The sequence below is a fragment of the Puma concolor genome, chromosome F2 (genome assembly GCF_028749965.1).
Source record: "Puma concolor isolate L17-30 chromosome F2, mPumCon1.1.hap2, whole genome shotgun sequence".
Lineage (NCBI taxonomy): Eukaryota > Metazoa > Chordata > Mammalia > Carnivora > Felidae > Puma > Puma concolor.
This window is the reverse complement of record NC_141684.1, coordinates 53,702,949-53,730,826: the sequence shown is the minus strand read 5'-3', so window position 1 is coordinate 53,730,826 and position 27,878 is coordinate 53,702,949. Positions and strand designations below refer to the sequence as shown.

The 27,878-nt window shown below is 38.9% G+C and overlaps 1 protein-coding gene and 1 long non-coding RNA gene across 2 annotated transcripts in view; one reads left to right on the top strand and one right to left on the bottom strand.

Annotated features, from left to right (window-relative positions):
• Window positions 1-27,878, bottom strand: part of LOC147572016 (uncharacterized) — a 463,768-nt gene that overhangs the window by 40,827 nt on the left and 395,063 nt on the right. The gene's annotated exons all lie outside the window — the stretch shown is intronic.
• On the top strand, window positions 1,290-27,878 carry CHMP4C (charged multivesicular body protein 4C). Its single transcript, XM_025922866.2, has 5 exons — window positions 1,290-1,657; window positions 20,533-20,710; window positions 23,558-23,672; window positions 26,581-26,746; window positions 26,934-27,878. Exons 1-5 carry the CDS (start codon window positions 1,468-1,470, stop codon window positions 26,996-26,998), a joined length of 714 nt encoding a protein of 237 aa, XP_025778651.2. The 5' UTR covers window positions 1,290-1,467; the 3' UTR covers window positions 26,999-27,878.

Below are 27,878 nucleotides of genomic sequence, written 5' to 3'. Positions count from 1 at the left end.
GTGAGATCTACACGAGTGAGCCTCCTGTGAAAATGTATTTCTTTGTCAAAATTTGATGCTGGCTACACCAATGTTGGATAAAAGGGATTAACCTGCCGCTTCTGTGTTACTATAATGGCGGGCAAAATTGGGTTATTGATCCTGGGTATCAAGGTGTCTTTGTTATAGTAATGGATGCTTTTTTCCCCTGCTTTAACAATCAGTGGTTAGCTAACATCACAAATAGGTTCTGATGATGTTGGGTAATGTGTCTCAAATAGGGGTGTATTACGTGGGAGTATATACTAGCTCTTAAAAACTAGAACAGAGACTCCATTCCATATTCCACTTCTTTGCAGCATGCTCAGCACAGGTGTTCAATTGTATGACATCATCCATAATCAATACCTACTGCTGTCCTTTCATCTCACCACTCTCTGCTTATAGCTCTAATAAATGGGACTGAGATCGGTGAGCATGAACAGAAGAGCGTTTCTTTTCTCTAGGACCCTCTCTCCTTTTTGTTACTTGGGTGTCTTCATAAAGATGTTTGACTTAGATCCAAACACAATGGCACTCCATTAAAGGTTTTGATATGCCAGCATCCACACTGAAAGCTTCAGACGCCTAATTACAGAATTGAATGCAACACACTGTGTCCTGACCTTAGATAGGAAAAGAGATGAATACCACCTTTCAGCCACTTCAAGCCATGTGAGGATGATCCAGAACCGACCCATGCCAACGGGCATCCAGGCACATACCAACCTGGCCAGAGTCTACATCTGCAGGGGAAAGCCCAGTCAGCCTCGTGGCTTCTAGAAGAAGCCGCTTGGCCACACACCTGCCTCCGAGTGGCAGAAAAACGTCCTGGAAGCCCGTGCCTTTGCACACTCACACCCACACGGTATACACTTAGACGAACACATCTGAATAGTCAGAGATCTGAATACAGAAACACTGTGCTCACAGCAGTCACAAACAAAAACACATACGTGGAATAAAGCACTTTTCAAAAATCTGGGTCGGCAAAGCGCTCTTATCACACACTTCGAGGCCCCGCTGGAGTCCCCTGGAAAAGGGCTTTTCTCGGAGCCATTCACAAACGGGGCAGTCCTTCCCCCTGAGGTGTGTCCTCAGCGTGGATCAAACGGCAACTTTGTTGCAGTCTCGGCAATCTTTTCAACTCTTTGCTGTGCTCTTCCTTAACTCCCAGACGGCCGGGCGGCGCCGGACCGGACAGCCACGTCCTACTCCAGTGGCCTCCCCGCCCTAACCGCGCGGAGGGGCGGGGCCCAGCCGGCTGCCAGGAAATGCCCAGGAGTGTGTGTCACCTGCCCCCGACGGCTTGTTGACTCGCTGGGAGCGCTGCCTTTCAGTTTCTGGGCCCCCGAGACCAGAGGACGATCTCGCTCACCTGTTCCCCGGGCGCGGCCCCGGGCGCTCCTGAGACTCTCCCGGGACCCCTCGCCCCTCAGATCCACAGCCATGAGCAAGTTGGGCAAATTCTTTAAAGGGGGAGGCTCTTCTAAGAGCCGAGCTGCTCCCAGCCCCCAGGAGGCCCTGGCCCGACTTCGGGAGACAGAGGAGATGCTGAGCAAGAAACAAGAGTACCTGGAAAATCGAATCCAGAGAGAACTCGCCCTGGCCAAGAAGCACGGCACTCAGAATAAGCGAGGTAGGCTTGGGATCTGGCCGCAGACGTGAGCTGTCCCCCTTCTGTCCCCAGCCCTTTCCTTGGGGGAAAATCTGCCCACAGCACCTGTATCCCAGGAGGCCAGATTTGCTCCCACAGCCTTTCTAGGAACTGGTATTGACCCCCCCAGGGCCAAAACTGGAGTGAGCTGAGCCAGGCATAATCCTAGATAGCAAAATGTTAGATAGTTCCAATCAAGATGAACAGTATTTTAATGCAATATTTTAAAAGTTCAGAATTAATGCAAAAACCTCATGATGAACAAAATACCAAAAATTTTAAATAAAGACAATTGGTATTGTTGATTTCTTTTTCTTTTTGCCTCTGGCTCTTATGTCGTCCTATAAAGCACTTTTTTATTTAACATTCTTTTTTTAGAAATGTAATGTTTTGTCCATCATGAATTTTTTGTATTGATTTTTATTTTTAAAAACATTGCATTAAAATATTATTTATCTTGATTACTAACTTTTGGTACCCTTTAAATTTTACTCCTGTTCTGACTTACCCTAGTCCAGCCCTGCAGACTTCAAATATCAGGTTTTCTGCTGTGTGTTTATAAATATCAAATCATACATTTTAATTTGCATGGAAATCTCTAGTGGAGTATTTTCTGGTATGTTCTGGTTTACCTGGCTCCTCAGCCATTGAAAAGTTTAGTTGGCTGCTGTGCAGTTGAGACATTACTTTTTTTTTAAAAAAAGCAGGGAATTAAATATTATATTTCTTATTACTGGTTTTTACTACACAAGGGACTTTGAACCAGTAATGATTCTTGGTGCTCCTGTCACACCTTGAACCCTTGTTATTGTCCAGAGTTAATTGGTTTCTTCAGTGTACTGCTCTCTTTATAGAGAATAGACCTAAACAGCACATATATAAAAGCCCAGGGAGAAGCTGAAGTGATTTGGTGTGGTAACACTAGAAATGAAAGTGGTCTTGTAATGGCCACCTCAGAAACAGAAGCGGTAATACAGAACTGTGTCCACCACCTAACCCTGAACTTGTATCCGCAAGTCAGGCTTCTTTAGTCATAACAAAGCCTTGGGAAGATTTACTTAGCCCTGAATGATGCTGCCATTGTTTAATGCAGGAAAGGAATAATGTCTTCTGGAGTTGACCTTGAAAAACTCTGCTGCTTCCCATAAAAATGTGCCTGATACATTTGTGTCCACTTATTACCAACCATAAAACGGCCAAGTTTCATTTTTCTCTGCTACTGCATATAACTTTCGTCTACATTATAGCCTGTTTTAGAGTTAAATGCTGGTTTCTATTTTTACTTTATGTCTGAAAATACTTTGGGAAGCTATTAAATGGCAATTTCTAAAGAGAATACCATGCCATTATGGCTTGCTAAAAAGTCATTGGTAGTTCTGTTTCTCTGCTCTTCCTCTTCAGTTTGATGTGCACTCTGAAATTTGCATAACATCTGTCAAGGGATGTCTTTCTGTCTGTCATCCTTTTGGGTCTGTATATCGCTTTATCTACAGTGGTTGCTCAGTAAATACTGGTTTTAGAAATCTTAAAAATCGAACATCTGTTCTTAAGAAGTGGTGAAAATGTAGGTTTTGCTTTCAGAAGATAAAAAATGTAAGATAATATAGGTTTTATTGATTTTTTTTTCAGAAATGGTCTCCAATTGGTAATGCACTAAAGTGCGTTACAGGTTGACTATATAAAGACCCACCCGCAAAATTAAAGACAACATTAATTAAGAGCATCAATATAACTTTCTTAAATCAGAGAAGTTACAGATGCAAGTATTATGTGCAAATAATCAATTGGGGTTTGAAAATTCACTTATTCTTTGTCATTTATCCTTGGAAAATTCACTGGTGTTAGCCCACACCTGATTTTACAGTGATTCTGAGAGTAGAAACAGGGGAGTTAGCATGAGTTCTTCTGTACTCTAAACTATGGAAAGAATTCATGGGCCTCTGCATCAGAAACCCTGTCAATATCAGCATCTTCCAAATAAACCAGATAGCTTCATATACACAATAGTTTCTGTTTTCCATTAGCTACCAAGAAATATTTTCACACACATAGTGTAATCAGGCCCAATATAATTAGTACAAAATGGACCTTGTGCTATACAAGGCTGTATATAATACAGGGCCGTATATTGTGGTATAAGAGCTGTAGTTTACATTATAACCTGAGTGATATAATGTATGTGCAGTAAAGTTTTACTTCTAGACATGGCTGGTCAGCTAGCATTGTATCAGAAAGAACCACACTCCTAGCGACTACAAATTCTTCAGTAATCTATTTCTCTACAACAGAAGCTTTGCCAGCATTCTGAATGTCAAAAGTGGGTTTTATGGGTAAAATGAGTAACTTTTAAATTAGCGCAATGAATGTTAGAAATGAGATCTCATTGGGGAAATTATAGATATCCTAAATATGTGGATTGAATAAAATAGTTTGAGACACTTCCTTGCTTCCCATTGTAAGAACAGGTGATAAGAATCTACTAGAGGTATAACCAACTTAGAATGCTACCTGAGGCTTGATCTCAGATCAGTGCCATGTCAAGTCCTTGGATCACGTGTTGGGGCGCCTGGGTGGCTCAGTTGGTTAAGCGTCCAGCTTCCGCTCAGGTCATGATCTTGCAGTCCGTGGGTTCCAGCCCCACGTCGGGCTCTGTGCTGACAGTGTGGAGCCTGGAGCCTGCTTCGGATTCTGTGCCTCCCTCTCTCTCTGCCCCTCCCCTGCTCATGCTCTGCCTCTCTCTGTCTCAAAAATAAAAATAAATAAATAAATAAATAAATAAATAAATAAATAAATAAATAAATAAAAAACATAAAAAAAAAAGTCCTTGGATCACGTGTATTTCTGCCCGAGCGCACCTCCCACAGGGCACAGCACCTTACTAGGGGATGTTACTGCCTTCAGGGAGCCTTTCATACAAGGTATATTGGAGGCCCTGAAGAGACATACACTTGGGACTTCATTGAACTCATGGAATCCTGAGTTTTTGCCTGCTTGCGGTGTATGTTTGTTTATGCAGCATTTAGTCTGAAACTTGCTCTCACTGTATCTTATGCCAAGGTTGTGCAGGCATAGCTAATTCTCACCTCAAACTTCTTTGGTAGTTACCATAATCTACCAAAAAGAACCTGAATGTGCACCACCAAATTGTTTTCGCAACACCCATGATATTCAAGGCCCTGTTGATCTTTAAGATTAACACTTGGAGCAAGATTTATAATTTGGTTGAAATTTTAGGTCTGAGGGTGCTTGGGTGGTTCAGATGGTTAAGCATCCAACCCTTTATTTCGACTCAGGTCATGCTCTCACAGTTTGTGAGTTTGAGCCCCACATTGGGCTCTGTGCTATGTCAGTACAGAGCCTGCTTGGAATCCTTTCTACCTCTCTCTCTGCCCCTATCCCTCTCATTCTCTCTCTCCCCCCACCCCTCTCTCAAAATAAATAAACTTAAAAAAATAAAAATAAAAATAAATTTTAGGAGGTCTGAGATTACTTGATGTAGCTTATGTAGATTACCCCTGCTTCATAGCTGGTAATCTCCTGTACGGAAAAGCAAACTTTTTACATACCACTAACTTTTATTCTTTTTTATTTTCTTTCTTTAAAGTTTATTTATGTATTTTGAGAGAGAGAGAGAGAGAGTGTGAGCGCTTGAGCAGGGGAGGGGCAGAGAGAGAGGGAGAGAGAGAATCCCAAGCAGTCTCCATGCTATCAGCACAGAGCCCCACTTAGGGCTGAATCCCACCAACCAAAAGATCAAGAGTTGTACGCTCACCCAACTGAGCCACCCAGGTGCCTCAATTTTTCTGTTTTGAGCCCTATCATCTGGAGCAGTTTTTATTTATTTATTTATTTTATGAAATTTATTGTCAAATTGGTTTCCATACAACACCCAGTGCTCATCCCGAAAGATGCCCTCCTCAATAGCCATCACCCACCCTCCCTTCCCTCCCACACCCCGTCAACCCTCAGTTTGTTCTCGGTTTTTAAGAGTCTCTTATGCTTTGGCTCTCTTCCACTCAAACCTCTTTTTTTTTTTTTTTTTTCCTTCCCCTCCCCCATGGGTTTCTGTTAAGTTTCTCAGGGTCCACATAAGAGTGAACACATATGGTATCTGTCTTTCTCTGTATGGCTTGTTTCACTTAGCATCACACTCTCCAGTTGGAGCAGTTTTTAATGTTAAGTCACCCTGATGCCCAGGTCCCACACCCATAGATTCTGATATAATTGAATAGAGTGGGGCTCGGTCATCAATATTTTTAAAAGTGCCTGATTAAGGATGAGTAACTTAAATCTATAGTAATGTTAATGAGTTAGAAATACAAGGTCCTTTCGTCTTGAATGCTTCCTGTTTTCACATGATGGCATCTATATGGACATCTATGACACTGATAGTATTTGTGTGCTTCACTGGGATAACCAGGGGCTAACAGCTTGGGGACTCTTGACGCCCCAGGCTATGGCCTCTGTAGCTGAAGGAATCCGTATCTCAGCATACTGCAACTGCCTTCCTGCCACACTGGTCTGGTGGAACACTTTAGGGGTCGATATTCTTTTTTTTTTTTTAACGTTTATTTATTTTTTTTATTTTGGGGGGGTACAGACAGAGAGAATCCCAAGCAGGCTCTGTGCTGTCAGCATAGAGCCTGATGCAGGGCTCCATCCCATGAGGGGTCACTACTCTAACCTCCCTTATGAGGTCTCTTAGAAAATAATATCCCTAAGAGATGGCCATAGTTATAATGTGCTTAAATGTAAGGTCATGATCCAGTTTTTACACATTTGATAGAGAGTAACTTAGTGTCTTAGTTAGGAGTTCGGCTTCAAAGCAGACAAACCTGGGTTTGATTCCTAGCTCTGCCTTGCCACTTAGACACTGTGTGACCTTACACCATTTATGAGGCCTGTCTATCGATGGCAAGGATAAGATTGATGTTCACGGTTGTGAGGATAAATGACATTATTGTGTAAAGTCCTTAATTCAATGCTCTATAAATATCAGTCATTGTGATAACAGTAGCATTTTTTTTTTTTTAAGCTGATATTGGCTTCCTGCTAAGTTCTACTTACTGCCTCAAATTTTGTCTTCTGGAATAACTTCGAATAAATCTACTCCATCTGCCATGTGAAGACCTTTCATGTATTTGAGGACATTAGCCATTTCTCTGTGTCTCCTGTTCCTCAACTTCACCTTCCTCAGTCACTTCCTCAGTCACCCCTTACTGTGCTGAGGTTTGCTAACCAGGGCCGGGTCTACGGTGACCTTGAGAGTGAGTGCCCCCTTAAATTTGTACCCTAAGTGCCTCTCATTCCTCTCCCCCCAGCCTGGCTCTGTTGCTCACCTTGTCCCAAGCTGAGCAGGAACTTCAAATATATAATTATGTGGAGAGATCCGGATCCAGTCTGGGATTATCCCCAGGCCTCAGGCTGTGGGAAGTGGGCAGATAGAGATGAAAGGTGGAGACTAGGAAGGAGCAAATTTGGCCACAATCCCTCCTCAGTATCATTACACATGATTCCAGGGAAACTTGGCTCTGGGGCCATTCTACCTCTTCATCAGGTATCTGTTTGGTGAATGGGACCCTAGGGCAGAGAGTCTTTTATTTGAGTGAGCCAGCGCACTTTGAAGCCTGTACTGTTTATTGCCAAGGATGAATTTGCTTCCAGAGTCATGACTGAGACTTGGTCTTCCTTGGAGTTGGGGTGCATGCACGATCCCACTGGTTTGGCCCAGTGTATGAACCTCCTGGGGCTCTTGAGTTTGCTTTTTATTATATAGTTGTCATGGAGCTGAATTCTGCAATCTCAGACACGAGGGACCAGAAGGACTTCTGTATAAAAAGAATCACATCTGTGTCAGCTGTGTGTCAGCTTTTTTTGCCAAAGTAGTGAGGGCAAGAGCATGCATGGCTCACGTAATACGAGACTGATACAGAATGCAGGGCCCTGATGGATGGGAGCTCCCTTGGGAGATATTACTTACCTTGTGACCTCCTTTCTTAAGAGAGTTTCTCAAAATGTGGCCCTCAGATCACCTACGTGAGGATTCTCTGAGGATGTTTGTCAAAATGTAGACTCACAAGGACCCCCTCAAAATTCACATTTAGTATGTCGAGTGTAGTGCCCAGAAAGCTGAACTTTGAACAGATAACTCAATGATTCTGATGCCGACTACAGCTTGGGAACATAGGACGTGTTTATTGTTCGATGAGCTGCTAAGCTGGAAGCTTCTATTCTCTACTCTGTTTCTTCCCTCAACATTCCTCCTGTTTCTTCTTTCCTCCTCCATCACCCCGAGACCCAGATGAGAAATTTCTACCTACCTCCCTCCTGTTGACTGCTGAAGAAACATTTCCAAAGCTTTGACAGATCCTCATTCGCCATCTGAATTTGTTTTCTTTAGGGAAGTGCATACTACTCCATAATCCTTTTGAAGGGTCTCAGAGTTCTCTAATATTCAAATTACAACCAAGCACCATCATAAAGTGTTCTGCATTCCTCTGATTATTTGATATTTTGTACCATACCCTGTGTATTCTGGCACCAGAGAAAAGAAATAGTTTTATTCCTGGGGCATTCAGCACCCACATGGGGGTCAGGTCTTTTTCTCCAGTCAACTGGTCTTCTCTCTTCTGGCAAACATAGATCAATGGAAATGTGACCCTTCCTCCATTTTCACCCCCAGTTTCTCTCCCACCTCAGGAGCTTCTCCTGGGCTTTCATTCCATGGTGGAGGAAACTAAAACATCTGAACCAGCCCTGGGAGCCTATTCACTGAAGTTGTGGTATTAAAACTTCTCACTTTCGTACTACCTGCCTTCCCCCCTCTGAGCCCTGGCAGGGATCCTAGTGGACCTACACCCTTATTCACACACTTAGGTACGAGTGGCAGAATGCCCTGGGCTTTTTATCTCCTTTATTCTGTTAATACTGCCTCAGTTTGCATATGCTTTTTCATAGGTAGATCAGTTGCTTCTCCCCAGTGGATTCGGAGTTAAAAGTCCCAGCCAGATTTATCCTCTCCCCATTTAAATCAATGTGTTAAGCTTGCATTCAGTATTTTACATTTATTTGTTACATATCATCTTATTTTTAATTAAGTCTTAAAATTCTAATTTTATTGTCTTATATGTGAGCTATTTCTTTTAGTTGAACTGGTTGCAAATTTGATCAGTAGGCTTTTTTTTTTTTTTTTTTTTCCCTCCCTGACAAAGACTTTGTTAAAATATATTGAATAAGACAGAACCCAAGGACAGAGCCTCATGGCATGCCTCTAAAGATTTCATTCCAGGATACCTCTGCATTACAGTAACAATGTTTCATCTAATATTGGGCTAAGGCATGATTACCAATTTGACAGATCAACGCTCAATGAATTCAGTTATTTATCTAGCTATAAATAGACCTGATCTACATTTTTAGCCCATATCATCTTTTTTCTCCATTTTTTTCTCTTTCCCCTAAGGATGCTTCAGTATACCTTGTGGGTTCTATTCCTGAAACCAAACTATATGCATATACTCTGCTTCACAAATGCCCATTTATGAACTGATAGCTTCATCAGATTTATCTGGAGAGCTTTTTAAAATGCCACATCAGGAAATTCTGTTTCAAGAAATCTGGGATAAGTTTAGGATTGTGATATTCAAGGCTTTCTGGTTGATTTTGATGTGCATAATGTTAGAAGGCTAGTGGGTGGTCTATGGTTTTTCCTTGAGTCAGCATCTAGTCACCCAAAGAAAACAAGCCAATGAGATTACTTTGGTATTTTTCATCTTTGGGAGCTCATATTGGCTTCTAGTTATCATTGTCTTCTTTTCTAATCTCCCAGAAACTGGAGAACTGGAGTGTAGGGTGTTTCTCTTCTAGAATGATTCTTTCAAGGATCCATGGCACAGATGTTGACAGTTTGGTGATGTCAACATCACCAGTTTGTAGCTACTTCTCGTAGGGTAATTGGTACCATTCCTTGTGTTATGTAACTACATCTATTTTTTCCCCCTTTGTGAACTTGGAGCAGCATTATATATTATGGAATAGTCATTTTTATTATTATTCTCCAGGCAGAGAGCCTGTTTGGATTCTCTCTCTCTCTCTCTCTCTCTCTCTCTCTGCCCTTCCCCCACTGTCAGGTATGCATTCTTTCTCTCTCAAAATAAATAACTAAATAAATAATATTAAAAATAATAAAATAAATAAAAACTTAAAAAATAAAATTGAATGTTAGCCATCTGGCTTAAATGAAATAAAGTTTATACTTTTATGTTTGTCTTTCATATAAATTTAGAGGAATATAATTATGCAACCAAATACTGAACACTTTTGATACTTCATTCTCTATTTAAACATGAATTTCTGTTGAATCCCTTTGATTCTTTCACTCAGTGCGATATGCTACATATCTGTTACAGGTGTGTCTTATTTGCTTTAGCAGTTACATTGTTCAAAAGGCCTTTCTCAGTGAGCAGTGCTAATTCCATGACCAATTTTTTTTAATTTGAAGGTCTTTTGTTTTTAAAATTTTTAAGTGTTTATTCGTTTTTGAGAGAGAGAAAGAGACAGAGTGTGAGCAGGGGAGGGGCAGAAAGAGGCAGACACAGAATCCGAAGCAGGCTCCAGGCTCTGAGCTGTCAGCACAGAGCTCAACATGGGGCTTGAACTAACAAACCACGAGATCGTGACCTGAGTCGAAGGCAGCTGCTTAACTGACTGAGCCACCCAGGCGTGCCCCCCATGACCATTTGTTGCCATATATTTAGTACATGTAAGTGAAAGTGAATATAGCCTTGGAGTTTGAACAAAGATATTATCCTAATTAAAATTTATACTTTGTTCACCGCAGCAAGAAAAAATGCTATGATTATGTTAAACCAATTTATACATATTAAAGATCACATATGTAAGAGCCTTTGGTTTATCTTTTTGTAAGCAATTTGAAAAATTGTATTTATGTAAACTATCTTCCTTTGTTGAGCATCGTTCTCCCACTTACACTTGAAAAGTTAAAGAATAGTGCAGCTCATCACCAATTGCAAGGTTAACCTATTCATAAAGAATTTCAAATAGAAATAGTGATCTTAAGGATAGGAGCTATATGTTTTTCAAGATGTGTTGATCTTAGGATCCCAAGGGAATAATCATAGAATCCTAGACAGTGAGAGCTGAAAGGCACTATACAGATATAGTTTGTTGGTCCTCAGGAGCACCTGCAAATCACGGACACAGTAGTAGGAAATATTGGCACATCATGTGAGCAAGGAATATGCTACAAGTAAACTATGTTATACATATACATACACATATTCATACACAAATACATACATGTAAATATAAACACCTGTGCACACATGTACACATATATATACAGATATATGCACATCTGTATACATGTATACATATATACACATGCAATATAGAATTTCATCTATAGGTACATGTGCTTATCCTGTAGAATTAATCATAATCAGCTATTTCTGAGTTTTTCTGTTTAATATTTGCTGGTTTCATATTCATACTGTTTTCCCTACATTCTAGGCAATAGCAAGCTCATAGAGGTTACCAGTGCGTGAGGTTACTAATAATACTAGTGGCAGGTAGAAAACTCATCCACTCAATTAGTTATATATTCTGCCTGGTCAAACAGTAACTGGGTTTTTACAAGGAATATCAAGTACATTTTAATTACTACATTGGTATGTTGTTCCAATAGCAGGTTAATTCGACTTGCTTGGCAGTTGACCTCTGAAGCAATTAATTATAAGAAATAAGAATTTCAGTGGATATTCAAAATGAGTCTTCTGCAAGCATTTCTTCCTTTTTTTGGCAACTCAAGGCTGATAGCACTTTTTGGACATGACCTTTCACTCTCAGATTTAAGAATCTCTTGTGTAACGTCCTGGCGGTAAGAACTGCTTCATCTCCAAAAGAAGCTGTGAGCTTTTTAGAAAGAGGAGAGTAGCATCATTTCTGTTGGAAAATAACTTTAATATCCTTTGCCCATTTCCTATCTTTCTGGAGATGGAAGAGGGCACTAATTATCCACTTTCTAATCTTTTATACTTTATAATATTAATCACCATTTCTCTTGTTTTTTATATAAAATTCATTCCAACATTACTGGCTTGCTTACAGCAGTATCCCACTTGCAAATGTCCTTTCGTCAGCTTATGTCCTGATGACATTTACTATTGGTGAGACCTCTGAAAATATGGAGGTTGCTTATAAGACCCAGCTAATGTGGCAAGCCGGTGTGATTTGCTCTATTTTGGGGTTTATAGATTCTGGCTTCTAATATATCTCTGCCAGAAACTTCACATGGTTTAGTAGGAGATTTGCATCAGGAAGAAGGTTGGGGGCTAGGAGGAATCCTTTGTGTGACACTTTATCATTCATGTGCCTTCCTGACTAGTGTGGGTGATTATAAGTGTAGACTGTTACCGTGACTTCATTTACATCGCCTCCTTTCTGATGTCTGACCTCACCCTCCAGGGAGAGTGTGTACATTTCTCTGCGCATCCACTGTACCTTGTACATGTCTCTTGTCATTCTCCCTCTATGTCTCCTCTGCTACTTGAAATGTAACTTACACATGTTAGTATCTGTGGTCACAATTTCTGTAAGCTAGTGGGTGTTTAATAAATGCTTGTTCACTGATGAATAGCTGTTTGAATGCCCACTTCATATCTGCATCCTCTGAGATTATAGCCTCATTTCTTTTCCCTGCAGTGTGGTAGATCTACAGTATATGCTTGTGGAGCGGCTGAAATGAGTGGACAAAGAATATTTTTTTAAACTGAAGAAGGCCAGGGAAATTCATAATGGGGCGGTCCTGGCCAAACGAACCTTGGAATTTTCTAGTATTCTCCCAGCTACTTTCTATCTAACCTGTGACTTTGAACAGAAACATTTTGCTTTTATTCCATTTGTACTTATCAGGATGCTTATTCAGACTGTGTTTTTCAAGAACTAAAACAAGGTGACATAAATAGAAAGTATTATTTAATTAATGAAATGATTTGTATGTGAGTAAGAACAGGGCTTACTTTAAAGTTTCTCAAATAAAACAACATGATTATGATACTTCCTAGTTAAAAGCAAAAGAGGACATGACCAATTATGTGTGACATGTATCTCTTTTTTTTTCTTTCCAAGGTTTTATTTACATTCAAGTTAGTTAACATATAGTGTGGTATTGGTTGCAGGAGTAGAGTTTAGTGATTCATCACTTACATACAACACCCAGTGCTCATCACAACAAGTGCCCTCCTTAATGCCCATCACCCATTCAGCCCATTCCCTCACCCACCCCACCCCCCAGCAATCCTCAGTTTGTTCTCTATATTTAAGAGTTTCTTATGGTTTGCTTCCATCTCTGTTATTTTATTTTTCCTTCCCTTCCCCTTTGTTCATATACTTTGTTTCTTAAATTCCATATATGAGTGAAATCATATGATATTTGTCTTCCTCTGATGGAGCCTTTCTCTGATTTGTCTTTCTCTGAGTGTATTGCAACACTCCGCATTGTTGCAAATGGCAAGATTTCATTCTTTTTGATTGCCGAGCAATATTCCATTGTATATATATTCCACATCCTCTTTATCCATTCATCAGTTGATGGATATTTGGGCTTTTCCCATAGTTTGGCTAGTGTCGATAGCACTGCGGTAAACATTGGGGTGTGTGCCCTCTGACACACGCACTATTAGCACAGTTGCTGGTTCTATCTTTAACTTTTGGAGGAACCTCCACACTGTTCTCCAGAGTGGCTGCACCAGTTTGCCTTCCTACCAGCAGTGTAAGAAGGTTCCCCTTTCTCTACATCCTCGCCAACACCTGTTGTTTCCTGAGTTATTAATTTTAGGTAGGCATTCTGACAGGTGTGAGGCGGTATTTCTTTGTGGTTTTGATTTCTATTTCCCTGATGATGAGTGATGCTGAGCAGTTTTTCATGTGTCTGTTAGCCATTTTGTATGTTTTCTTTGGAGAAGTGTCTGATCATGTCTTCTGCCCATTTCTTAACTGGATTATTTATTTTTTGGGTGTTGAGTTTGATAAGTTCTTAATAGATTTTGGATATTAGCCTTTCATCTGATAGGACATGTATATCTTCAGCACTCTCTGGGATTTCTCTTCCAAGCCCCGTCTTTTAGGCCTTCTCTAAAGACCATCCATTCCTGGTAGAGAGAAGAGCTGTCATAATGCAGCTTCATATTTCACAAACAGTTTTGTCTATAGTCACTGGATATGAAGGTTTCTATAATGTTCTTCCTTTTTTGAAAACTAGTGGATTAGCGATGCACACATTTGTGCACTCTGAATGAGTGAAGAACAGACTGACCTTTACAACCACGATGCCCTGTACATTATACGAACAATGAAACTGTAACTTTTTTCTGTTTTTATTTGTTTTTCATAGATGACTGGAAGACTTCCTCCTCTGGCAAAGTAGTAGTTGAGTAAAGTTGCTTAAGGCTAGTGGAATTTTGGTTCAAGTGAGTAATTCTTAAATTTCAGCCGCAGTCCTGAATGGGCTGTAGTAACTCTTGCTGTGTCTCCCAGCAGCAGAATATACAGGTCACGGTTCTGTATCTCCATTGCTGAAGGAACGTCACTGTTAAGTGAAGAGACAAAACTCCTGGCTGTCTCTCCACTGCAAAGGAATATAGTAGATCCCTTTGTTTTAGAAAGAATGTTATACAGCTGCTTAAAAGCACATACAGGAGTTGGAAGATTGAATTGCACCTTCTATACCGGTTAAATTACATGGCTCTAAAAACATCCTTCTTTGCCAAATCAGGATCAAAGTTTAATTTGCAGTATTTGTTCCATGTCTTTAAAAATATGCAGCTGTTTTTTTCCCCAAATCATGTGTTAGAAAACAAAATCAAAGCCTGTCTAACTCATGGTGGGTCTGAGGCATCATCATTTCCTGTGCAAGCTCACGGGGAGACTCCTCACATACACTTCTTGGCGTTTGGAACATAAGCCTCTTGTCTTAGTGTTTGGGAGAAGCGTACCGTGCCAGGCAGAAGTCACAGCAAGTGTCAGACGTCCTGGGGCCAGATCCAGCCATGCAGAAATCACTGGGTTTGCTCACACAAGGTGTTTGGAAAAATGTGAATCAGCTTTTAAATTTGGAGGATTTTGCATGCAAATCCAGATTTCTTGCTTCTTTTGAGTTTGTGGAAGGCTGGGCATGGTCACGGTGGACTGGAGCTCAGCAGTGTGGCTTCCAGTAAGGTTTATGCTCTGCTGGTCACCAGAGTCCCTGCTTCTTGCTGTTGACTCCCTGATGCAGGGGCCAGGGTCCACTGCCATTTATTATCGCTCTTGTACTATTTCTTATCATATAGACTAATATTCCTCTATCTTTTTCTCTCTCACAGGTGAGAAAACAAAAAAGGCCTTTCTCCCTAACCTCTCTCTGCTTCACTTAACTTTCATTACCTGCTTGGGTCCCTCTGAGATTAGAACACTGGTGTAGGCCAATCTGTAGTGTGTGGTATGGGAATTAAAGTATAGGTTGAGATCTGAACTCTTAGTGAATTTTCAAATTTTTTCCCGAGTATTTTGAAGGTCAGAAGCCATATGTTAACATAGGCATTTAAAATTGTGTCCAAGCCAGAACTCATTATTATTAACAACAACCATTTGCAAAGTTGGGCATTATACCATGTGGCTCCCACCATATGGTTCTGACAATCCTGTGAAGGAGATGACGATTATGAAGCTCCCTTGTATTTAGTAATCACTCATGATGTGTCAGGCACTGCACTAAATACTCTGTATATGTTATTTCATTTAATCCTTTACCACTGAATGAGTTATATCTTCATTTTCCAATAAGCAACTTATGTTGCACATAGGTCACATAGGTATGGATAGATGGAGCCTAGGTTTGAAAGTAGGCAACTTGACTCCAGTGCACAATGTTCTATTGTCATCTACATATTATTGTTGTTACTATTATTATTACCCAAGTAGGGAACATCACTTAAGAGTTAAGTCACACACCAAGGTTATTATGCACAGTTATTAATTGGTAGAATAGTATTAAAATGTCACTCTAGTGACTCCAAAGTCTCATCCTTTATATCAAATTGCATTTTTTTTTATTTTCAGAAAGTATTCTAAAATTAATTCTAACTAGGAAACACAGTGCATTTTTTAATAGAGAACTTTAAATTTTTTCTTAAAAAAAAAAAAAGGAAAATGCTTTTGGGCCGATGGATACCAGTTATATTCCAAATAAGTATAGACACTGAACCAGCCCAACAAGATAGGGAGGAGACATACTTGGAACATTCCATTTCTGGGTATGTTGGGTGGAGATGTGTATTTGAAGTTTAGCTTCCTAAGATTTTCTGATATTTCTAAGATTTTTAAATGTATTCTAGTATTATGTTCTGGTTATGGTGAGTTATGGCAAAAAAGCCAGGGAACTTCTTGCTCATTGGTCTCAGAAATAAGATACACAATTGCATAAATTAATGAATGTTATATATTGCTATTAGTAATGATAATATGTAATTTCTAAGTGTCTACCTTGCATAGGCACTATATGAGCTGTTTTCCATAAATTATCCCTAATTCTTAAGACAATCACCTAGCATCATGGGGATTATATCCCCATTTGCAGAACAGCAAACTGAAGCTCAAAGAAAGCAAGTGTGTTACCCAGACGTATGTATCTATGGAAGAAGAAGTCTCACTCTGGCCTTGAAGGCCATACTTTTTCTATTATGCCATGCTGTCATTATACCGTGTACACAAAATTGTCAAGTTTATTTATTTAATATTCATTCATTTTATCTACTGTAAAGTAGGTCAATAATAGTACCTACTCTTGGAGTTTTTGTGAGTTAATGGCATAATTCACACAAAGCACTTAGCAGCAGTTTGGCATGTAACAAATACTCAAAGTTAGTTTTTGTTATGTATTTTATTGGCCATGGGCCAGGAACTGGGGAAACAGGAGAATAGGATACTACATCTTTCTTCAAAGGGCTTATGACTGGTGTAGTGGAAGTGGGGTAGAAAAGGTTTTACAAATAATTATAATGCAGTGTGATAAATGTAGAAGTAGAAATGGATCCATACGCGGTGTTAGTACAGAGCACCAACTGGTAATTCTCCCCATGTTGGGGGGAAAACTTTCACACAGCTCTGGTCATTAATGTGATGAGCCTCTGTACAGGGTGATATTGTGTAATATCATAGAAAGGTCTGTATGCCAGGTAATTTTTTAAAAATTGTTTTAGTTCTTTCCTAAAGGACAGGTTAAACAAATAAAAACTCTTTCATGAATGACGTGTAAGCACTGTTCAGCAGGGACTTGAATTGTGATGTTGCACCTGGAGAGGGAAGCAGAGCAGAGCCTGATAACCCTGGACCTCCACGGTGGGCAGGGAGGCGTGGGGGAAGAAAATTACCACTTACCAGGGAAATATAGAACAATGTTCCACACCTAAAATAAAGCCTTTCTTTGTCAAGCCTGTCTACTTGCTCCCTCCCATGGAAGGAAACCTGCCTGATGGCATACCACACCCACTTCTTTTGCAGAGCTTTGGGCAGCCTTGCCTTTCAAGAGAGAGGCCTCACGGGAAAACACACTTATGTAACTACAAGAGGCCCAGCTATTTATACTAACTATTCTAGTCTTTCATTTATAAATATGAGCTTTTAACACAGACTCAGAAGAAATTCAGTGAAAGATAATTGCAAGAAAGAGAAGGGTTAAGATAAGCAAACAACCAAACTCAAGAGAAAAGAGATGATGTAGGAAATAAGATATGTTAACACAAAACTTGTTTTGGTATCTTCAGGGAGATTCAAGAGGCTATTGAATTATAAGGCAAGAATGGGCTGCCATAAAAATGAGTAGCTAGAAGAAAAAAATTCTTAGAAGTTAAAAAGCATAATTAAAAATAAATAAACAAAAGGGTAAAATGTAGAATAAATCTAGCTGAAGACTAATTGGTAATCCAGAATATAAAGTTAAGTAATTCTCCTAGAACACAGAACAAAAAGAGATAAACTAACAGATTGAAGGATAGAGCCAAGGAATCCCACATCCATCATATAGAGATTTCAAAAGAGAGAAAACAGAGAATGGTTTGGTGAAAGAAGTATAAAAAAAAAAAAATTTAAGCATATAGTTTCCCCAACTGAAGGAAGACTTAATTCTTCAGAATAAAAAAAAACCCACTGAATGCTTAGTTGGGAGAAGCAAAAAAAAAAAGGCACATGCTTACACCTAGGCTGGTGAAATTTCATAACTCTAAGGTAAGAAAGTAAATCTTAAACATTTCCAAAGAGGAAATAAGCTAACAAATTTTCTACAAAGGGATACAAATAATATTGTCATCTAACTTTTCAAATATTGATTACCTAATGACAATGGAATACTCAGAATTTTTGAAATATTTTGAACTGAGAGTTCTATAAAAAATCCAAACTATTATTCAAGTTTGAAACAAAATGAAGACGTTTTCAAGCCTATAGGTATTTAGAGAATTCATATCTATGCACCTTTCTGGAAAAAAAAAACCTTTAAGATTTATTCTAGTAAAGTACAAATACTCCGTGAAAGGATGATGTAGGATACAAGAGTCAATAGTAAGGAATTAAGCCAGCAAATTCTATAGTTTATTGTAAACTGTTGAAATTGTGTCTGTCAAACTTAATGCAATTGTTAAGAATTAAGTTTCCTTCAAAATTGAAAGGATAGTAAAACAACCAGTAATCATCTGTAACTAATAAAACTGAAGATTATTTCACTCAAACATTGGAAGGTCTGGGGTGAGCAATGAATCTTATTTGGGAACAATAAATTATAAATTTTGATTAATTTTCAACATAGAAAACTTAATTGTATGTGTATAGTTTAATTTTTTAAAAATTTTAAAATTTTATTTATTTTTGAGAGAGAGAGAGAGAGAGAGAGAGAGAATATGAGTGGGGGAGGGGCAGAGAGAGAGGGAGACAGAGGATCTGAAGCAGGCTCCAAGCTGTCAGCACAGAGACAGATGTGGGGCTTGAACCCATGAACCTCGAGATCATGACCTGAGTTGAAGTCAAACACTCAATCGACTGAGCCACCGAGGTGCCCTGTATGTGTATATTTTAAATATAAGAGCATACTTAGGGGAATACATTTAGTATATATAATGGTCTAACAAATTAAAGGGGGGAAATGAACAAAAAAAACTGATCAATATACATAAAGAAAAGACAGCAAAAAGTAAACAAAAATATAACAGAAAACACAAAAAAGATGATAATAGAAAGACCATATTAGATACCAGTTATCACAATAAATAAACATGAGTTAAAATCTTATATTAAAAGAGACTATATGAATGGTTGAAAACAGTCACACAAACTACGTATCCAAGTATATGCTATTTGAAATAGGTATACCAAAAAAGAGCAAATAGAAAACAATTATGAAATATAGGTCCCCATAAAATTATTACAGGCAAATTGTAACAAAAGGAAAGCTGAAACATTAATATAAAGCAAAATGGAATTTAGAGCAAAGAGGTTTAAATGGGACAGACAGTAATATTTTACACTGATAGCCAGTAAAATCTAGCAAACTATAATGACTATGAGTCTTTGTGTACCAAACAAAAAGCATAGAGTAAGCAAACTAAATCTGTTGGGATTACAAGAATGAATTGACGAAAACAGAGTTAGAAGAGAGCCTTCTCTTAAAAATCTCTGTGGCAATAACTTACATGCTTCGCTCTGAAACCATAAAACTACTTGAGTTCTTTTGTCAGTTCCATTTAATTATCTTTATATTAACATCCTTCTGCTTCTCTTTTCCTGCACGTTCCCTAAATGGCTTATCAAAGCTCATATTTTAGGGTCTTATTTTGGGGAGGGTGCCATAGTCAAAACTTCGTTAAGTTTTGTGATTTTGTGATTTTCAAATGAAGTGGGTATTTGTTTAAGAGCTGATGGGAGGGTGTTTGGATATTTTTCTGAAGGCAACATTTCTTTCTCTCACCAGCTTGCTACTAATTCTTGAATTTGACTCTAGCAGTGTTGATTTCATGGGTGCTCATGGTTAGATGTAACCTTGCTGACAGCTCATAATTATTTTAGAGCAAGACATGAAGCTCATCAACCTAGGTTTGGGTTCCAACTGCCACTCACCATCTACCTTCAAGAAAGTCACATAACTTCTCTGGATCTCAATTAGTTTGTCTTTAAAATAAGGAAATTAGGCTAGAATAGACAGTTATTAAGATTCTTTTCTTCCTCTAAAGTTTTGTTTTTCTACTGCATGATTTTTATTCATTTTTTTCCATACTAGCAAAATACTTTTATTATTTTATAATGATAAAAGAAGGAAAATAAAAATTTCTTTTTGGTGTATACCAGAGTTAAGGGAAGTAGAAGAATAAGGGAATTAATAGGATTTTTATGTACTTTGATGACAATAAAAAGCTAACAATTCCAACTGTTTGCCATGAAACTTATCATAGCTCCCCAAAACATATAAAGGATCATACTTTCAAAATCTATAAAAGATATTTTTATCCATCTTTTCCCTAAAACTCTATACTGATAGAAACACTGCTGTGATATATTTTATGAAATATGAAAACTGACTTTTCATCCTCTTACACTTGCCAGATCTTTGGAAGAAAAGAATAACAAGATGTTTGATGAGTAGTAGTTGTTGCAGGTGATTGAAAGGGCAGATGTTAGTGTTTCTCAGCTTTATTTGGCACCCTCATTGTCTGTAGGGATTGACAATGCTGAGTCTATGGTTGGTGTTGGGCAGATGTCTCTTGAGTTTGTGGCTTGGGCTTTCTGCTGATAAATGTGGCTTCTCCCTTATTTAGCTGCATTACAGGCACTAAAGAGAAAGAAGAGGTTTGAGAAGCAGCTCACTCAGATTGATGGCACACTTTCCACCATTGAGTTCCAGAGAGAAGCCCTGGAAAACTCACACACCAACACCGAGGTGTTAAGAAACATGGGCTTTGCGGCAAAAGCAATGAAAGCAGTTCATGAAAACATGTGAGTGAATTTGGTCTCCCTCCAAGTCATAAGTTCCCTCAATGTTGGGAAGAGCCTTTGGAATTATGTGATGATTTTGGCAGGAATGGAGTTACTCATTTCAGGCTTTTTGACATGTTGGAATGGAACGCCCCCTTGGAGAAAGATTAGAAGTTAGAGTAGGGAAAAAAAAAAAAAAGACCATGAAAAAATGAAGATGTTCACTTTGCTCTTAATGTTTCCCAGTTGCCTCAATATTGTCTGACACTCCACATGTAAATGCTTTCACACAGCAGTTGTTTTTTTTGTTGTTGTTGTTTATTTATTTATTTTGAAAGAGACAGAAAGTGTGTGAGCGAGGGAGAGGCAGAAAGAGAGGGAGACAGAATTCTAAGCAGGCTCCACGCACAGAGACCGATGGGGGGCTCAGACCCACCAAACCTTAAGATCATGACTTGAGCCAAAACCAAGAGTCAGACGCTTAACCAACTGAGCCACCCAGGCACCCCCATGCTGTTGTTTTAAAAAGGTCTAAATGTCAACACCTGTGAGAGTGTTAGAATTACTGAACCAGCGGTTGTCAAACCCAGAAAACTACAAAAGAGAACACAGATGGCCAGGATCCTTGAAGAAGGGTAGGGATTGAGCCTTTTTGTTTTTAACCACATTCTCCAGGTGATTCTGATACTAACCAGTGTTTGAGAAATATTGACCTAGAATAATAGCTTTGAGCTTGAATTTGAGGTTAGATTTGCTGAGTTACATTTAATCCCAGTTTCATTGCCAACTGTCCTTGAGTAAATTACTTTGCTTCTCCCTGATTCAATTTCTTTAGCTGTAAATTGGAGATCATAATAGTACTTACCTCATGTAGTTATTGTGAGATTCAATGAGATACTAGATACAATGCACTTAGCATAGTTTCTGGCACAAAGTAAGCACTTAGTACCAATATTCATAGTGGTAGTGGGGCTGGTGATAATTTGCTTTACATTCACGTTGGGAAATCAGTGACTGAGACCTGATTCTTTCCTGAGATTAGATATGACAGTGAGGTCTAGGTCAAAGATGTATAAGAGCAAAAATGCCTGAAGGATGTAGAGAAGTGTCTGTGGATGGGAAAAATGGGAGAGGGGGAGGCTGGGGTCAGTGAAGACATCTTTGCTAACATTTTCTTGCCTTGATAATTCATTGATAATCAGCTGTCATTTTGATAGCTTCGGAAAGATCACTAGAGTCACTGTCAGAGTCAAAAATCTATCATTGCTGTAAAGCTGGGTCTAAACTGTAGTACAGAATCATGGCCTCTCTCTCCAGGTAGCTGAGCAGCAGTATGCCACTGTATTCCTTTGGAGTAAAGTTCAACCTCAGGCCCAAACTTCAGTTGTGCCTTTCTCATACTCCTTTTTATAAATAAGCTCACTGTATATTTGTTATAATGATAATAATTGGAAATGAGGGGTGATAGGAGGATGCTAAAAGAAAACTTTTTAATGTAAAAATACTTGTCTTCCCATATGTAGAGTCTGGAAAACTTGCACAATATTTATTCCACTGGGAGTCAAAATTTCAGTGTTCAGTTTGCTTAATAATGAGGTAAATTGTCACTTCTCTGGTATTCAATCAGTTTGCCCTAGTTTCAGAGTTGGAGGAATGATTCAGAGACAGAATGGTAGTGACGCAGTTCAGATCCTGGCCTTCAGACACTGCCTGCTTAGGCTGGTGGTTAGAGGCCGGTGGGGTTCAGGTGCCAGAAGCTGTCTTCAAAGCAGCTGTCCGTTGTGGGCCTGTGGCTACCTGGATTCCTGTGCTGAGGTTGAGGATTCTTCTGAGAGCTTCGGAGGCCTCATCCTGCTCTCATTAGTATTCTCCCTGGGCATCAGCAGCCATGGGAAAGCTCTCAGGGAGTCAGGATCTCAGAGCCACTAAGCATTCTAGAAGATCTCTAGTTCCAGAGTTTAGCTTCTCTAAAAGGCTGCTGTCGGATAGTTACTGGTGAGAGTTGCCACAGCTTATATTGGTCATGGTGGTCCTTGGTGGTCCATGGGACCATTTCCTGCTGAACTGATACATGGCAGCATATATTAAATTCAACATATGTTCTACCAGACAAAATTTCAAAATGCATCGACAAATGTTGTTATAGTCTCTAGTGAGTCCCAAATGTAATGGCCATTTATCAAATATTTATAATATATGCGTGTATGCAGGTTTATTAATTTTCACAAAATGCAAGTTGTTTTTAAAGTTGATAAATGCTATCACCAGAAATTTTTATTATCTTACTGAAATAACTAAGAGTTCACATTAAATTGACTCATTTTTCATATGGGATTATAGCTGAATTCATTTTATTATTATTTTTATTTTAGAGAGAGAGAGAGTGTGTGTGTATAAGTGGGGGGAGAGGGGCAGAGAGAGAGAGAGAGAGAGAGAGAGAGAGAGAGAATCTTAAGCAGCCTCCACACTCAGTGTGGGCCCAATGTGGGGCTTGATCTCACAAACCTGGGATCACGACCTGAGCCAAAATCAAGAGTCGGATGCTCAACTGACTGAGCCACCCAGGTGCCCCCGAATTCATAATTTTAAAGTAAAATTATAAAATATTTAGAGGTGCCTGGGTGGCTCAGTTGGTTAAACATCTGACTCTTGATTTCAGCTCAGATCATGATCTTATGGCTCGTGAGTTTGAGGCCCACATCGGCCTCTGCCCTGACAGCAGAGAGCCTGCTTGGGATTCTCTCTCTTCCTCTCTCTCTCTGCCCTTCCCTGGCTCGCATCTTCTCTCTCTCTCTCTCTCTCAAAATAAATAAACAAACATTTAAAAGAAAAGAAAAGAAAATATTTCAACAACATATTATTTCCCAGGGATCTGAACAAAATAGATGATTTGATGCAAGAAATCACAGAGCAGCAGGATATTGCCCAAGAAATCTCAGAAGCCTTTTCTCAACGGGCTGGATTTGGTGATGACTTTGATGAGGTAGGTAACACAGTGTAAAGAATGGAGTATTGTGGGTACTAAAAAGGATAGCTTCCTCTCATATATAGCAGGTGGGTTTTCATAAATATTTTCTTAAACATCACTAAAGAATAAGTGATATTTGTTAGTGATGTGCTTCTTACAAGGGGGGAATGAAAGTGTTGGTAGCTCTGATTTAAAAGAAAGATTAATATAGTCTAGCAAACCACCCCCTAATTAAGTTTTCAGCTATTAAGGAAAGGCAGTATGTGATTATGTAAAGTTAGTGACTTTTAATGGTTGAAGCCTAAATAGCACCATTACAAGGAATCAAGTGCTCGCACATCTGGGCAAAGCAAAGCAGACTGTGTCGCTCTGCAAGGAACAGACGTATCATGCTCTGTAGCTGTTAAATTAGAGGTTAGTCTGCCTCTGTTTATTACTCAGGCCATGAAACAAAATAAGTGTGGAGTGGCATTATTAACACACACATTCCATTTAGATTAATCAGTCCAATAATAGAGACTATAATTATAATGGTGGTGTCTGCACTGTGAATTTCAATTGTTCTACTCAAAGCACACGTAAGTAGGACTAGTATATGTTTTGAAATGTTTCCAGTTGTCTGATTAGTATGAGAAAGAATCTGACTTCCTGACTTTCTACTAAGTAAGATGTGGTTCCATGGAGGCCTAGGAAATGAGAACTGAGTGTTATCAACTTTTAAAAATAGCGTAGACCACCATATGTGGAATTTATGAAACAAAACAAACAAAATAAAAAAAGAGACCAAAAAAGTCAGGCTCTTAAATATAGAAAACAAACTGGTGGTTGCCATAGGGGAGGTAGATGAGAGGATGCGTGAAACAGTGATGGGGATTGAAGAGTACTCTTATCATGGTGAGCACTGGGTAATGTATAGAATTGTTGAATCACTATATTGTACATCTGATATTAATATAATACTGTGGGTTAATTATACTGGAGTTAAAATAAAAAATATGCCTCCCCCCACCAAAATGGTGTAGATGAGTGGTTAGAAACTTCGGCTTTCAGGCCAAATCCTTCCCATAGTCTTTTTGTATGGCACGTGAGCTAAGGATATCACATGTTTGAAGGACTGCAGAAAATAACAGTAGTAACAATAGAAACAAAGAAGACTATGCAACAGAGACTGTATGTGGCCAGCACACCTAAAATACTGCTATCTGGCCCGTTAAAGAAAGGTTGCCTACCCCTGGTTAGCCCAATAGGCACCTATTGAGTGCATTATGATATGGTGGAAAGGACTCTGGGCTCATAAGGACATCTGGGTTCTGCCATTTGTTACTAAACTTTGTGTAAGCCCCTTCACTTTTCTGACCCTTAGTTTTCTCATCTATAAAATGAAAATTACTGGATTGCTAGATTATCTCTGAAGTTTCTTAATTCTAAAATTATTTTATCAGTGGATGAGTGTTTGGTATTCAAAGGCTGTAAACGATGGAGGAGATGATTATTCTGTCATCATACTTATTAAAGAAAATATCAATATCTTCTTTGTACTGTTGATAGCTCTCAAGCGCTATTGACAATTCTGGGCACACCTTCAATGTGGAATAGTGTGTTCTGCCATTACTATGTTTACTATATTTGTTCCTAATTGTTTTGTGAGCAAAAATAGGCCTCAGAGTATTCAATCTGTAAGCCCTTTATTCATATAGCTTGTGGGAAACCAGAAAGCTCACAAGTACACTGGCCATACTATTTCACATGGCCTGTTGACATACACTTTCATGATTTATTTCCTTTTCATGAGGTAGATTTACCAGTGGTTAATCATTAGGCTTGCTGCATATCTGATATACATTGACTTGGTCAAATGTTGTGGTTGGCTTAAGTACCTCCTGTCTTGGCCCGTAGTATTGTTACTCTCATTTTAATACGAGATGGTGATTTATTTATGTATCTTTCTCCCACATTCAATAATGAACTTCTTAAATGTAGGGACTGTTGATTCAACTTTGCATCCCCAGCATTGAGTTCAATACCTGGCCATGAGTGAGCTCTCAATAAATTTGTTCAATGATGAATGAATGAATAAATGAAGACTCTCTTTGGTCAAATAAACATGAGTGTCTTAGGTCATTTCTGATGGTGACAACCTCAGAATTCAAATGATGACAAATTTAGTTTTGACTCTCAAGCTCTTTGAGTGGGGATTGGACTCTACCTGAGTATTCATGGAGCCAGTTATATCTGAACTACCATAGTCATATCTGCTATAAGGTGACTTATGCTGTTAAAGTCTCAAACTAGTCTTGCCTCTCTAAGCTTCTTAGGACAGAGAATAGTTTAGGATTAAGCCAGATTCTCTGAGACTATAGCTAAAAGAAAGAAGTACAGTGTACCTACCTTGAGGTGCAGTTTTCTTTACCCAAACACACAGCATGATTTATATTGGCTTTGGTAATTTAACAAAGACACCATAGTATCTTTGATTCTTTTTACTTTCTGTACATTATGGCTCTGCTATACCTGTTGTTATGTTTTCAAAAGCATTAGCCCAGATGGAAGTACTTATTTGCTCCAATTAAAGTTTTACAGATTCTTACTTTTTTACAATAGGAAAGATACAGTGGAAAAAATGACAGGCAAGGTGCAAATTTCCTAGAAACTGTGGAAGTTATAAATTCAGTTAACACAAATTACTTGAATAACTGTTTACTGAAGTATTATAAGATTAACTACAACAAATTTGCACAAACCAAAATATTCAGTTTTTAATCATTGCTCAGTGTTGCAAAAAAAGACTTAGTCTTAAAATAAATATTCCGTTTCACTGGGTTCTCACATATCAATTGGGTAGCAGATGTTCTTATTATTGTGTTTGAGGAAACCCACTTCTTGAAACGTTAACTTCATAATTCTTTCTTTCTCCTATGTTCAGGATGAGTTGATGGCAGAACTTGAAGAACTGGAGCAGGAAGAATTAAATAAGAAGATGACAAATATCCACCTTCCAAATGTGCCTTCTTCCTCCCTCCCCGCACAGCCGGCTAGAATGCCGAGTCGAACGTCAGGCATGTCTTCTGCTGCACATCGATCCCGAGCAGGTCTGTTGCACACCTCAACTACCTATAGTCAGATACTTGCCTAAAATAATTACCCAGGTCCATCCCTTTTAACACTTACTTTTTACTTCATAGATGTATAACTTTTAATACCTGTATTCATACCTGTTTTCTCTGGTGAAAGTGGGAATGTCGCCGCTTACTAATTTTTATCTATTTTATGTTCCAGCATCTTCCAGGAGGGCAGAAGAAGAGGATGATGATATCAAACAATTGGCAGCTTGGGCTACTTAAATTACAGTGGAATTTGTTGACATCTAAATTAATGAACTGTACATTAGACACACAAAAAACATGTTTTTGCAATGTTTAGAAGTTAACAAAGACCTTGTTTTATATTTACACTGGATGAGTAATTGTCTTTTAAGGCTTGTAGGTAAAAGTTGCAAAGAATCGCATGTAGACATAGAATGAAGGATGGGAAGAGGCTTCCTGGTAGCATCTCAGAGGATCTTTCCATGCTGATGGGAGGGGGCATTCTATCTTGTTCACTCCTGTATTTCTAGTCTTGGCACATACTTGGTGCCCTCTATACACTTGTTGAAAGAAAACGGAATTCTATGTACGCGTAAAAATGTATAACAGTTTATAGGCCATGTAAGAGTGATGCGTTGAGGATAATAGCTAGAGAAAGTATCTTTCTTTTCTACATGAAGCAAGTTTGCTATGTGTATCCATGTTAGAACGTATCTACCCCATGGTAAATGCAAATACACCATGCCTCTTGTGGGAGAGACTTCACGTAGAGAAGTCTTATGTGAGTCTATACATAGTTTCACTTCAGTTTCACAGTTTAAATCTTAAAAGAGCTTTAATTGACATTTATTATGCCAATTAAGCTTGGAATGGAGCAATGGATGCATTTCCCAAAATGTTTGAAAGCACTAACAGCTTACACTGCTGAGCGAGAATCTCCGGGGTGTAATTTAGCCACTTAGGAAGCCACGTTAACACTCCCAGGCCATTATGACGCTGTTGTGGCTTCTGCGTGCGAAATGTGTGAATGTTCATTCTTTCCTATTTTGTGCTCTCTTGTATGTTTATTTACAATTTATGGCACATTCCTTGTATATACATAAACATAAAGGCAATTAAAAGTATATCATGAATAAAA

Excerpts from the sequence above, each read along its gene's own strand:
- CHMP4C (XM_025922866.2), top strand. The coding sequence starts at position 1,468 with ATGAGCAAGTTGGGCAAATTCTTTAAAGGGGGAGGCTCTTCTAAGAGC. Across the intron at positions 20,711-23,557 it reads AAAGCAGTTCATGAAAACAT|GGATCTGAACAAAATAGATG; the intron begins GTGAGTGAATTT and ends ATTATTTCCCAG. Across the intron at positions 26,747-26,933 it reads TGCACATCGATCCCGAGCAG|CATCTTCCAGGAGGGCAGAA; the intron begins GTCTGTTGCACA and ends TTTATGTTCCAG.